This window comes from Momordica charantia (genome assembly GCF_013281855.1).
Source record: "Momordica charantia cultivar OHB3-1 chromosome 9 unlocalized genomic scaffold, Mcharantia_2.0 BLBB01000009.1, whole genome shotgun sequence".
Lineage (NCBI taxonomy): Eukaryota > Viridiplantae > Streptophyta > Magnoliopsida > Cucurbitales > Cucurbitaceae > Momordica > Momordica charantia.
The window spans coordinates 28,531,208-28,545,278 of NW_028275167.1; the positions used below are offsets into that span (position 1 = coordinate 28,531,208).

The following is a 14,071-nucleotide window of genomic DNA, read 5'->3' on the forward strand; positions in this document are numbered from 1 at the left end:
TCAGAGCCCATTCAGCCCATTCTTCGGCCCAAATTCACCCAAAAGCAAATGTTAAATAATAAGGGCCCATTTTAATTACTTTTTCCTTTAAACCTTTAATAAATATTTTTAAAAATAAAAGTTGAACAAGAAAGAGTAATTTTTAAAAATATTTATTCTTCATATTCTCAATTTTTTTTTCTTTCACATATTTATTTCTAACAATTTTTTTTTCATTTCGTTGAAAAAAAATTATTTTTCATTCTAAAATTGTTTCCTACGTAAGATAGGAAACAATTTTAGAATATTTATTATTATTTCTCTCTCTCCAAAATTTTATCTATATATATTTTTATTTCTTTATCTTTTTCTAATATATCCCTCTTAATTTTTTCTCTCCAAAAATTTAATATTTTATCAATATTTTTCTTCTCAATTTTCGCATTTTATAACTTCTCTTCCACATTCTAATTTATTTTTTCTCTAACAAATATATCTCCATCACTTATGGATGATTAGCTAAGTTTTTAAAAAATACAGCAAGGCAAAATGTGTTTTCTCACTCTTTCATCACTTAATTGTTTTTACAAAGTTAAGAATTTAATTTGGCCAATTAATGATTTAAAAAACCTTAATGTCATAAGGGTTAGTTATTTTTACAACTTATTTGATTTAACTTTGTAAAGTAAGGTTTAGATATAAAGGTTTCGTTCGGGTAGCCTAGACATAAAACCTCGATCGAAGGTTACGGTTGGTTTTTATTAAGCTAAATTCCCTTTTTCTAATTGACATATTAGGAACCGATTTTTAAGCAGAGGAGGCACCCGCGCCTAGTTAGTCTAATTTCATATTTTCTTAGCTAATTTAAAGTAATTTGACTTAGTTTTATTTCACTCCATTTTAAAATACCAAAACCAACATCGATAATACTATTTGTTACCTTAAAACCAATGGCAAACTTGTCGATTATCATTATTTTTTCAAAAATATTACGTTAGTCGTCCTAGAAGATTGATACTGAATACTTATTCCATTTTTTTTTACTTGTGAGGTGTACACTTGAGCTCTATTATTTTATTTTTAATTCAAAATTCCCAAACAATAGCCTTTCTTATACATTAAAAGTTTGAATCTCAATTATACTGTTTTACCACTTTAAAAAAACACACCCAAGATATTCCTTATAAATGTTCATATAATTACCAAAGTAGTAATGAGTGACATTATCATACTAGATTCACCTAAAGTAAGATGACTTGACCATGTCACACACCCGCCAAAATCCAAATCAATCAAGGAAATCAACTCGGCCCAACTCGAGAAGATCACCCCCTCTATAAATAAGATGAGGCCTAGAGCGTGAGGTGCATTTTTTATACAACTCTACTTTTTTCTACTCTCAATCAAACTCTACTTTTTGTTACTCTTAACCGAACTAATTATCTAATTTAGACATCAAAGTATGTCAGACTACCGCAATACAAAGTATTATACATAGATATATATAGTCAAAGGAGGACAAATTTGATAGATATGTTTTTTTTTTCATATATATATGTATAGTGTCACATGGTCTAGAAAGAACGAGGGAGGGGAACAAGTTAGATATGTTTTTTAGGTACGTTAGTTGGCTTTTTCCTTGAACCAAAAACCATTGAGAAAATAAAAAGGTTATTTCTGGATAATTTAAAAACAAATTTAAAACCCAAAAAAAGAAAGAAAAAAGAAAACACCTCAGCTAATTCTCTCTCTTTTTCCTTAAACCAAACTGAAAACCAAAGACTAAACCACAGACCCAGAAACCATGATCATATTCTTCTGGAATTGATCTTTTTTCTCATCCACTCTTCACCAAACTTCATCTCCTAAAGCCACCCTTTTTTCAAACCCTAAATTCACACGAAACCGAGGTGGTTATCGACGACGAAGATGGCGAAGTAGTCGAGAACAACCCCCTCTCCTCATGATCACTCTTCATCATCTCCATTTTCCCCACATCTTCTAACTTCTCACCCCCCTCCCCGCACCTCTCGTCTTCCAAGCTCGCCTCGAATATCAACCCGATGTCGTCCTCGAACCCGATCTCATCAAAGAACAGGTCAGGCAATTCGCCAGACTTCTCGAGGGGGAGGTCGGGGACCTGCACGAACCCCGTGTCTAGGAATGACCAATGCAGATCATGATCCTCCTCCATTGTCGTCGGGCTGTTCTCCATCGACGGGAACTGGAGGGGCGAGCCTGAGAACGCCATCGTCGTCTGTTGCTGTTGCTGCTGTACTACTTCGCCTTCCTCAGAAGAGGAAGCAGGGGAGCAGTTGGGCTGTAGGGGCTGCTCTGCTGCTGGAAAAACTGATGATTTATTCTCCAGCCGCCCAATGTAATTGCTGATGTCGAAATTGGTCACTGCATTGACCCCTCTGTACTCAATTGCAGCCATGTCATATGCTGCTGCTGCTTCCTCTTGTGTGTCTAACAAATATAATAACAAATATACCAAAAACTTAATTCAAAATTATAATTAATTAAACAACCCCATTAATTAATAACATGATTTTCACTGATCACGTGATTTGGTTATGCTGGTTTTGAATCTAAATCAGTTAATTTAATTGCAGTCATATCAGAAAAAAACAGATCTACATATATTAATTATTATCTTCATTTCTCGGTAAAGAACAGTGAAATTTGGTATTTTATTTTATTTTTTTTAAATGTCAAACATGGAAAGCAGGAATGCAGAACATCTGGTCCTACTGTCTGTAAGACCATAGGAATTTCCCGTGATTTTTGGTTTGACTAAAATGAATTTAAAAAGAAAATATATATATATATATATATATATATATATATATATATTCTACTGTGAAGATAAATATGATTTTGACCCAGAAAAATGAATAAATTGAAAAAATATATATGAATTTGAATTAAATTTAAAAGAAATTTGGCGTCCCGGAAAATGAAAATACAGGTGGACTCCCGACAGAAGCTAGTGAAGTGGCACGTGAGGCCACATAGTTCACTTTTGGAAAGCTGTGAATCGAAAAGTTTCTGTTTTATTTATTAATTTATTTTATAACTGCAGCAGACGAAGGATCACGTGCCGTACCCCTATCCCTAAATTATTTACCCTCGTGGACCACTCCTCACTCTGCCTTGTACTTGTAAAACTACAGGTTCAAATTTCAAAACTTGCAATAAATTTCTTTCCAATAATCAAATTCATAACACAAATAGTATTACAAATAAAAATAATGCACTATTATTACAAGATTTAGGCCTTTGAATTTTTTAGTTTATAAAAATTACGCTTGAGTTTTCACTTTTTTTAATATATTTAAATCCTCAATCAAATTTTAAAAAACATAAACAATTTTTTTTAAAAGTAAATAAAATAAGAACTCATAGAGGCGAGGTATTTCTAAGCTTGATTTTCAAAATCAGAAACCAAAAAATAAAATGGTTACGAGATACGTTAAAATATTAAAGATATTACTTTAAATTTTAAAAAAAAATATATTTAATTAATGATTTTGAAATACTTATTAAAATAATAACTCACCCAATAAAATTCAGGGAGGGTAAACCTACCCAAGTACCTCATTTTTCTATGATGTGGTAGTTAACCAATTATAAACCACCTTGACAATTTTAAAGATTTGTTAATATGCTATTATTAAGAGCAATTATATTTTTCATAAAATGGAAAAAAACAAAAAAGAGAATTAAAAGACAACATTAATTGTCTGTAAGTAAGAAAAGGTAGTGCCACGTTAGCTGACAGAGCGATCCACGTAGTTAAAAGTTGGCGTTGCTGCCATTAAAAATTCCACGTGGGAATGCCACGTGGAGTCAAGAGTAGATAGAGAGAGAGAGAACGTACTGTAAGTTCCCAGGTAAAGATATTTGCTTCCGAAAACACGGCCGATCCGCGCCTCCCACCGGCCGTTGTGGTGGTGGCGGGCCACGCCGCGGTACTTCGATACGCCTCTCGAAAATCCGCTGCTCCGCCGCCGTAACGACGCCAAATACTCCTCCTTCGTAACTTTCCGCATTTCTTCTATTTCATTCCTGTACGACTCTACCTGATTCCCATTTAAAATTACAACAAATGTTAAATTACAAATTTACCCTTCCTACTTTCAGAACTATATTTAATCCATCTCTTAATTCCTATATCTAATTCCGTAAAATTTCTGGCCATATTTCGACCGAGGAGTTATTTTTTCCCGGAAAAAGAAACGAAATTGTTTATAAAGAAAACGTTTGTAATTTCTCGAGGAAATAAGTGCCGAAATAGTCAATTTAGCGGCTAGCGTATAGGAATTAGGGAAGAACTTTATTGAACATTTAATGAAATAATTTGAGAAGAAAAAAAAAGTATTTTTAAACATAACGTAAATGTGAAATGTCGTTTCCACCCTTAAAACGTAAAAGTACCGGGAAATTGAGGGTGGTTCCGGGACCCCAGTACTTGAGGGCAGCGAGGTCATAAGTTCGGGCGGCAGCTTCCTCGTTATCGTATGCTCCTGCCATATACGATACCAATATATTAATTGCCAAAATTTGACCGGAAGCCCCTCCTCTCGCCACGTGTCCCAAAATATTATTTTAAAAAATAGAGGAAAAAAAAATTAGATTACAGAAGAGCTTACCCAAATAAACTGAGCAGCAGCGACAAAAGTGCAAATGAGCGTTGGCCGTGACACAGTCAGCAAACAAAATCAGGGCTCCAATTTATATATAATTTAAAAAAATACAAAATTAACCGAATAAAAAAAGAATATTTGAGATCTCTTCTTCGATTAATTAATTAATTAACTTTTCGTAACAGAGCAGGGCTTTTTTTTTTCTTCCTCACCTTGCCTTCCTTTTTTGTTCTGAATGCTATTCCACGAACTCTTGTCCCAGAGATGCGCTTCGAACCGGCCGGTCCATCGGTGCCTGACGACGGTTGATCCGATTCCGAATTAATTTCAGAATTCAGAGTCTCAATTATTCAACATGCAACTCAAAAAAAGAAACGGAAAATCGAAATCGAAATCGAAAAAAAAAACCTAGTGACTCCTCTGTAAATGGAGCTCCGGCGGCCGGAAGAGGCATTGTTGTTGCTGCTGTTGTTGTTATTACCGTTACGATTCTCAATCTCGCATTTGGCGTCGTCCTGATTCCGCTTCCGGCGTTTCGCTCCGGTCTTCTCCGATTGCGGCCGGCGCGGAGGGGCGGCGAGATTGAGATTATTGCTGTCGAAGCCGCCGCCGCCGACGCAGGAGGAGGAGGAGGAGGAGGAAGTAGAAACAGAGGGAGACCTTCTCATGGCGGCCGCCGGCGGAGGAGGAGGAATTGAGAATCGGCAAATTAGAAGGCGGAGACGAGGATTAGAGGTGGTGCAATGGCGGAATAAAATGGCGTCGGAGTTGGATTGGATTGTACAGTGGGAGACATTTTTAGAAGGCTTTGGTAACCTAAAGTGGTTTACCAACAAGGAGAGAGAAAGGGGGGTTTAAAGAGAGAGGAGAGAGGAGGAAGGTAACCAGGGTTAGTGGGAAGAGGGTTAGTTAATCCAAGGTGAGTTATGAAATTTGCCCAACACTTGGCTGTAGGTGCAGCCATGCTACCAATAAGATTCCTGCTCTTTGCTGCCTTTCCAATTTTGATTTGGTTAAAAGAAAAATGAAATGGTTATAAAATAATTGTGGAGGATCTTGTTTCATAAATTGGTTTGTATTTAATTTCAAAATCTAACTTGTTTGTTAATTATTTGGGAAACAAGTTATTTTTACTCCTACATTGGTTTGTTTGTATCAATTTTTACTATAAATTTTTTTAAACTTTTTGTTGGGACGATGATATGTCAATTATCTCTAAATTAGGTTCTCTTTTTGCTATAAATTTTTAATTTAATTAAACTAAATACTAAATTTAGATAAAAGTAGTAGTTTTTACCATATATTAAATTTTCACTAATTTAATTAAAAAAAGCTAAAGCCTCATTAATTTAATAAAAATCATGGTTTCAACAAAATTATAGTTATATAACTCTCTCAAAACTTACAAATTAATTATTATTTTTATTTAAATATTTTCAATTTCATATTAATGGTATATTTTATAATTAAGTCATTTGACACGCATGAGAATACATTTTTCAATAATTTTAGGATAAAAATAGCAACATTTTTTAAAATTTAATGTGAAAATTATAACACTTATCTAAGTTTAAGATGCAATTTGATGAAACTGGTATACATTACCAAGTTCATGCTAAAACTTTTATTTCTTCAATAACTTTCCTTGCATGACATTTTTACATTAGTTTAACTACTTTTCAAATAACAATTGTTTTTTTTTTCCAAATTTTGTTACGATTCTAGAAATATTTTTAAAAGTAATTAAACGATATTGTCAATCTAAGTGGGTAATGCACTAATTACCTTTAATCTCCTCGGCTCCCACATCTTTTATACTAAAAAAATAAATAAATAAAATAAATAAACATCATATAAATGTTGAAAATCTTTTTTTTTTCTCTAAATATATTGTAGATCATGTGGCAAAATTTGAAAATAAATAGGCGCTTGAGAATCTCGACTAACATTTAGTATTGTGTCGTGTGCTTGCACAAATGGCTTTAATGGTTTGATGTGGATGCTAGTGGACGGCGTGGACGGAAAATGTATTTGCATGTCAACCCAAGAAGAATTTTGTCTAATTAAAAAAACATGTGGTACCTCTGTAAGAGTTTGGAGTCTCTCAATCACTATTTTTATCAAAATTTTTCGATAAAGAACGATGCGTCCCCAAGATCACTTGAAGAAAGAATCCCGCATAAAGGAGTTAGCACTTCGAAGTCTTTGTCAGTATAGGATAAACAATAATTTAGTATCACTTAAAATCACCAGGTACGCATACCTCGCCTTTAACTTATGGGTATTTATAATGTTAGTTGATAACCGGTTGGTGTAAAGAATTTAAATTTATAGTTGTTTCTGAGATTTTGGACGAGTTGTACGCGTAGGGGAGAATGCAGTTCTGCAGTATTTATTTGAACGTTGGGACTCGAGTTCGGACATAAATTACCCAGTTCGACAGTTATTGAATTGGTTCGCGCAGTTTGTAAGATTTTCGTACACACAGTTTTTGGTTGAACGGTTGATCACGTGTATTTAAGATGAATTTTCACCCTAATCAATCACAATGGTTTAGAAATTTCAAATTTGAGCATTCGAATAAGTTTAATACAAAAAAAAAAAATCTTGATGTCTCTCGAATTCGAACCTCATACCGGACATGAAAGCTTCGACCCTACTTATAAATTTAAAAAAATAGTAAAAAAATAAAATAAAATTTTTTTAATGGAATATGAGTTAAAAAGAGTTTGTAACCGAGTGGCATATAGGCGGTGGGGTCTGACCATGACGAGCATGTGTCACATTATGGATTTCGAAATGAAACAATTGGTGATAGACAACGACATGTCGTCATTATCCAAGACAAAACATTTTAATCTAGCCATGATTTAAGATCTAACAACATTACATCTATAACAAATTGGTTTTACTCTTAATACTCTATGGGTAAGATTTAAATACATTATTTCTAAGTAAGTTCATGAAAAATATTTCCATTACTCGTTGCATCAATATCATTTAAGAATAATGTGAGATCGTGTATTTGACCGTTTCAATTTCATTTATGGTTGGTAGGTTTGAATTTATTCGCTTGGCTTATAAAAAAATTTAGCGTTTTTTTAATTAATAATTATTAACTTTCTAAAATGAGTAAGGGTGTTAAATTATAAAATCTTTGGAAGTCAACCGTAGAATAGTTGAATTAAATGCAAATTATGTTTGGTTAAGCATGTGAATTAAATGCTAGTGCTTTTTTTTCTTTAATTTAACGTTATCATAGATTAAAAAAAAACGTTATTGTCGTTTATAAAAATTCATGGTCATCGAAATTTAGTATTGCAGTTCGCAAGAATGTGCTAAATAATATTAAGTAATTTATAAACATACCTTTAAATTTATTCATTTAAATAAATAAATAAACATATATTTATTTATATTAATTTTTTGATGATAAAATGATTCATTTAGATTTTTTTTTTTAATGATGAATTGATTCGTTCGTTCAAATAAAAATAACTGAGATTGATATTTTAAATAATTGGTGACTAATAATCAAAGCTTATTAGTAGACAATAGTCAATCAGTTTGATTAATTAAAATTTGATATTAAACAATTAACTAACAATTAAAGTTAACATTATTAATTGAGAAGACTAACATTTCTTAAGTTCATTCAATAGGTGACTTAGGAGAATTTTAGACATATTAGACTTCATCCTTAAATGGTCACTAGTGAATAATTAATGCTGAAATATCAGTTAAAAGCAATAATAAATAAATTGTACTATAAAGCAATAATAAATAATTAAGACTAACGAGCATTAACATGGGTTTGAATTGAACTTTTCGAGAAAAAAAAAAAACAAAACAATGGTGTGTATTAGTTGTTATTAATCAATCTATATGTTCATATATTTTATTCTAATATGATGAAAGATCTTCAAATCCCCACACTAGAATCCAGATACTTAAAAGATTTGTTTGGTACCGTTAGTTATTTTTTGTTTTCAAGTTTAATAAAAGATTGAAGCTTTTATTGCACAAAATTGTTAAAAAAAAATTGAAAACAACAAATTTCTTTATTTTCAATTGGTTCCAAAACATAAATAAAAATATTATTTTATCATTATTACATCGATAGGTGTTGAAACCATGCAATTCTATTTTTCTTAACTAAAAATGAAAAATAGAAACAAAAAACGAAAATGTTATTGAACATACTCTAAAATTATGCTAGAATCAAAATATTAATTGTCAATCTGAATATAACTCAAGTGGATAATACTATCTTAAATATAAATGATTCAATTTCCTACCTCCACAATTGTTGAACTATATATATATATGTTTATTGAAAATAAAAGATAATAGAAAAACTATTACGACTTATTGGGGTAGCAAATTGAAACGTAAACTACACAAGAGGCTATCCTCCTATTACTATTCTAAGATTAAGATTAGCTTAATTGAGACATGTTTTACTTTATTTATAAGCTCAATGTTGAAATCTTCACTCTCATATTTATAATATTATATAATTAAAAAATATATATTAAGCTCTTTATATGTATAATACATTGGAAGAGAAAAGTTTGGTTTGGCTTTTAAATTTGGAACCCACTTAATATTTTTCCTCTTTATTTAGTCAAAATAGGATGATTTGAAAACAATCAACATTTTATACACTATGCATGCTCAAATTAACAAATTAATTTTTAGTTGTACCACAAACAAATCTTAAAAATATCCAACTGTTCGGTTCAGTCCTACCCGAAAAATACAAAGCGATCGATTCCATGGGTCGAGCTGGGGGTGAGGGTGATATGAACACTGTTATCCAGAAAAATAAACTAAGGCAAGTGATTTAAATTATGGAGGCAGCTGGAATTAAGATAATTTTACTCATATGATATGACTTGATGATGCAGGAAATATGCAAAAATAATCTAACCAAGACTGAGTGAAATTAAATTTTTTAAAAAAAAGGAAAAAAATTCAGATTTTTGCTACTGCTATTCATCAGAAATTTCATCACCATACGTACCATTACTATTATCCTGATGAACCATGGACTTAGTTTTAAATTTTGACAATCTACTTGGAGGTTTAGAGGGTTTCTTCACCTTCTCTGCCTGCAACTCCAGTCCTTTCTCTGATGGTTTTCGTTTTCGTTTCATTCGTGTTCCTCCTGCATCATCCACGTTGTCCAAAACTGCAAAAGAAACCAACCACTTGTTGAATAATAATGAAGCAGTATTTTAAGCAAACCGAGCAGAGATACAGAAAACATTGTGGAATTGAACTGTTAGTTCAAATTAGTCGGTAGGCGTGCGTTCTTCGCAAGCTTGCAGAGAAGAATTCTTTCAATTGGGTTACAACAGAAATTAAGCTATGGCTGCAGGATGGATCGTGAAGTTCGCACCACGAGACAGCAACAAAGGATGAATACTCTGAAGCTTTCAAAAAGATTTTCATCTTATTCAAAGTTAAGCTATATTACTTTTGGCAGGAAGATTCAAACACAATATTCATAATGAAAAAGAAGAATTTGCTCATATGTTCCCGTTTCTTTGGAAAAATTATTCGAGGCTAGAAGAATGTGGCTGATCATTCTACATCATTGGATGAGTGACGGAGAATTAGAAAACCATATTCAAACCTACATCAGACGGTTATTAGGAGTTCATAGATTTTGAACATGTATCTCAACCATTTTTGGGGAGGCCAGATCAAACAATTTTTCCCTTCTCTCTGGATCTCTAATAAAACTAATCCCAGTCCCCGTCTTGCACTCTGCTACGAAACTCTCTTAATATACCCATGTCACAACATCTATGTTCACTTCTAGAATCCGATACACCATTTTCGTTGATTAACACAAACAATACAATATCTTTCATACAATAGGCATTCAATGTCGCTCTGATATGTTTCGCACGTGTGCATTTGCTCGAGTAACTGAACTAAGTGATAGGTTCATCACTAAGCAATTAACCTAAAGAAACTGAGCCAAGGGTTCTTTTTGTAGGGTAGCAAAGCAAACAATATATGTAAATGGAATGGACCCAACCAACATCAACAAGAAAACACAAAAGCAAGTGAAATGTTACCTTCCATTGGACTTGATGCATGATTGGTTGTACGGCCATTTGCACCAGCCTCCTCTGAAAGTGGGGATCCAGAATTGTTATTATCGATCATTTTGGACGAAATTTCTACACACTTATCCTGCTGCTCGAGAACGTCGGGACACGGGATTGCTGGCAAGAAGCATAGTTCATCCTGTGACATATCTGAATCACTGAAAGCTGAATCCTTCTCCACATTTACAATATCAACTTCTTCATCTTCATTAATTTCAGGTTCTTTGACCTGAAACCACAGATATGTCATATAACTAGGCAAGGAAACAAAATCTCAGAGGGAAATTAACAATTATATTCTCACCTTTTCAGTTTCAGGAATCAGATCAAATTCATCTTCTCTTTCTACGTATTCTTCGTTTTCCTCAAGCTCTTTGAAATCAGGAGCAAAAGCACTCCAATTCTCGGTATAGTCTTTGGCCCAAATATAAATCAAGCCAGTAAGTGAAACAGAGACGACAATGGGATGAACAGGATGCCAGCCTAAATCAATCAATGCTTCCTTGGGACCTTCGAGGATTTTTACAAGATAACCCGCCCTATCCCAAACGTAAATCTTGTGTTCGCCTTTGCTCGCAGAACCACCAACAACCCACTCACCATCACCACTAAAACAAGGTGCTTTCCAGTGCATTCTAGTGATTGAATCTTGAAACTCCCTGAAAAGAGTTAAACACTTAGTTCCAACAGCCTTCAGCTTCTCAGCACCATCGAGCCTATCGAGTTCTTTCATGATTTCATCCATGACTTTCAGTCCATCTTTGTTGGGGAGGAGATTTTCGTATATTCTAATTGTTCTGTCATTAGAATTAGTGAGCAGATATTGACCATTTCTACTAAATACTATGTTCTTGACAACAGCACCTCCAGATATCGGAACCATGGCCCGTACCTGAATTCTTTCATAGTCTATTATAAGTATTTCACCTTTCGAATTCCCTACATAAACTAGATCACCATACTTGTTAAAGCAAGCCGCAGTAGGAGTGAAAGGTGGAGTTCCATCTGATACTTTGCCGCGGGAAGACGCCATATCTGCATCAGATATACAAACTGGAAGCAGACTCGTGCTTCCTGTCTTTAAGTCGACAATCATAGGAGCAGATGAAAGTGGGCATGCCAAGCAGAGAGATGGACTAGAGGATCCCGGATGCAGACGAGCTTGTAAAGGGGTCTGCTGCAGAGTTATGCGGTTTATTTTCTCCCCCTTGAGAACATCCCACAGTGTTAAGGACCTATCAGCAGCAGATACAAGAATTTGGTGGCCATATTTCGACCAACAGACACTAGTTATGGCAGACACACAATCTTTGTCTTTAAGCTCCTTAGCAATGCCTCTGGTCTCGAAATCCCAGATAACACAGTTTCCATCAGAGCATCCAGCTGCCAACAGGATTGTCAAAGCATCAATATTTACCATATATGAACAATGGCTTCCAGGAAGCAAGAAAACTATGTAATCAGTACCAGTGTGGGATAAAACTCAAAGTGAAGCCACATATGTTTATTTGAGCTTAATCAAGAAACAACACAAATTAGAATGTTGTTTTTTTATGAGATGGGAAAAAGAAGAAACTTGCAAATGCGTTGAAATTAAAACAGTTTCCAGTCAAATGAGAACGGAAATAAAAAAACTCAGGGATCTAAAAGGTCACAACCATGATATTTATATGTATATCCCCTACAAATCAAGCATATTTAACCTTATCGTTGTAATTTTCGCTCAACCTCGCTTATTTTTGTACGACCCTTGTTTTTGTTCTCTCATTTATCTTAATGATCTTAATGAAAGGAGATTACGTGTAAAAATTAAAGAATGGATTCCTTTATAGGTTGCTTCGATTCAAGGTATCAGACCACACCACACACTAACTCGTTCTTGTTTGTGAGCTAAAAAAAATATTTTTTTTTTCAGAAAAGAAAATAAGAGCTCATTCCATGATATGAAACCATTGGGAACAACTTCTTAGGTTATTAACAAGTAAATCATGAATTGTATGCTTAGTTTTATATAATCATCGATCACTGAGAAAACCCAAAAAGAAAACAGCAAAATTCTTTTTTCAAAACGCCTCTAAATGTAAAAACTAGGATGTAAGAGCCAAACAATGACACATAGAAAGCAAACTTGGACCAAAAATAGCAAAGTCCGCCATGGATACCTGCTAGAAGAGTACCACGACGGTTAAAGGCGATGCATTTCATCACTCCATGTTCCAGAAACTCTTCTATAACCTCCGGAAAATCTCCCTGCAGAGGGTCTTCGGAAAAGAAAAGAAGATAAGAACAGAAACATTCTCCAATGGGGAATTTTAGAATGAAACAGAAAGAGAGGGGAGGATACTAGGGCGAAAAGGGGGGAGATTCAGGAAAAGAAGAAGACGAATAAGAAGCAGAAACTCACCGATTATTGGCGCATTCATGGGCGTTTGCAGGTGAAGGAGCAAGAACTCGAATCGCTTGTGCTGAAGTAAACTGAGGTTGGGTTCGAGAGGGCAAGGCGGGAACAGGCGTCGTTCGCAAGATTTTTCCTTCTCTCGAGGAATTGGAGTTCTATCTAAGACAATTATTCCTAAATCTATTGGGTTTTGTCACCTTCATGGATGATTAACAGGCATTCATAGGTTGAATTGAGCGGATTTTGGTTCAAGATTAACCAAAAGCTCAAGTCGACAATATAACAACTTTATCGCCTTCAACATTATAATTTCTTTTTTTTTTTTTCCAAATTGCAAAAACTACCTTAAAGTATAATGATTGTTGCAATGGTACCCTTAAACTTACAATTTGCAAAAATTAAACCCTTAAACTTTAACTAATAGGAAATTTGAACCCTTAAACTTTTATGAGTGAAAATTTATACCCAAAAACTTTTAATTGTAAAAATTAAACCTCCAAACTTTCTTAATTGAAAAAATTACAACCCTAAAATTTATAATTTTAAGAATTAAACACTAAAAACAATTTTTTTTTTTTTATGGTCACATTGTTATCCTTTCTCTTTCATTGCTCTCTCTCTCCCTACTTTGTATGTCGGCCTGCGAGAAGACATATGTAGAAAACAATGGAAAGGGTAGGCAGGTGTTGTGAGTTGGGAGGATTTGGGGCCATGTAAGATAAGAATGCATTACTCCAATGGGAAATCTCTGATGTCTCCAAAACCTCTCGAAATTGGTGGACGACATCCATGCGTTTCAATGTCTTCAAGATCTATATCTTGAAGGAGACATTGAGAGAAAGAAACGCAAACATTGGTTAGGAGTTGAGGTCATTCCAAAATCTGGAGAGGTTGGAATTTCTAGATATTCACAAATTTTG

The 14,071-nt window shown here is 33.8% G+C and overlaps 2 protein-coding genes across 2 annotated transcripts; both read right to left on the reverse strand.

Moving 5' to 3' along the window:
• Positions 1 to 1,633: 1,633 nt before the first annotated feature.
• Positions 1,634 to 5,468, reverse strand: LOC111018728 (AP2-like ethylene-responsive transcription factor At1g79700). The gene is made up of 6 exons (XM_022294952.2): positions 5,037 to 5,468; positions 4,841 to 4,923; positions 4,635 to 4,643; positions 4,420 to 4,508; positions 3,863 to 4,064; positions 1,634 to 2,448 (listed from the first exon to the last, which is right to left on the reverse strand). Exons 1-6 carry the CDS (start codon positions 5,294 to 5,296, stop codon positions 1,862 to 1,864), a joined length of 1,230 nt encoding a protein of 409 aa, XP_022150644.1. The 5' UTR covers positions 5,297 to 5,468; the 3' UTR covers positions 1,634 to 1,861.
• A 4,002-nt stretch (positions 5,469 to 9,470) lies between these two features.
• On the reverse strand, positions 9,471 to 13,410 carry LOC111018755 (Transducin/WD40 repeat-like superfamily protein). Its single transcript, XM_022294990.2, has 5 exons — positions 13,158 to 13,410; positions 12,916 to 13,014; positions 11,058 to 12,136; positions 10,721 to 10,982; positions 9,471 to 9,822 (listed from the first exon to the last, which is right to left on the reverse strand). The coding sequence occupies exons 1-5, from the start codon at positions 13,174 to 13,176 to the stop codon at positions 9,623 to 9,625; spliced, it is 1,659 nt and encodes a 552-aa protein (XP_022150682.1). The 5' UTR covers positions 13,177 to 13,410; the 3' UTR covers positions 9,471 to 9,622.
• Between the last annotated feature and the right edge of the window lie 661 nt (positions 13,411 to 14,071).

Coding starts and splice junctions, on each gene's coding strand:
- LOC111018728 (XM_022294952.2), bottom strand. CDS start 5,296: ATGAGAAGGTCTCCCTCTGTTTCTACTTCCTCCTCCTCCTCCTCCTCC. Junction 4,065..4,419: donor GAACCACCCTCAATTTCCCG/GTACTTTTACGT, acceptor AATGGGAATCAG/GTAGAGTCGTACAGGAATGA. Junction 2,449..3,862: donor TCTTTACCTGGGAACTTACA/GTACGTTCTCTC, acceptor TATATTTGTTAG/ACACACAAGAGGAAGCAGCA.
- LOC111018755 (XM_022294990.2), bottom strand. Junction 10,983..11,057: donor TGATTCCTGAAACTGAAAAG/GTGAGAATATAA, acceptor CTGTGGTTTCAG/GTCAAAGAACCTGAAATTAA. Junction 9,823..10,720: donor TGCATCAAGTCCAATGGAAG/GTAACATTTCAC, acceptor TTTCTTTTGCAG/TTTTGGACAACGTGGATGAT.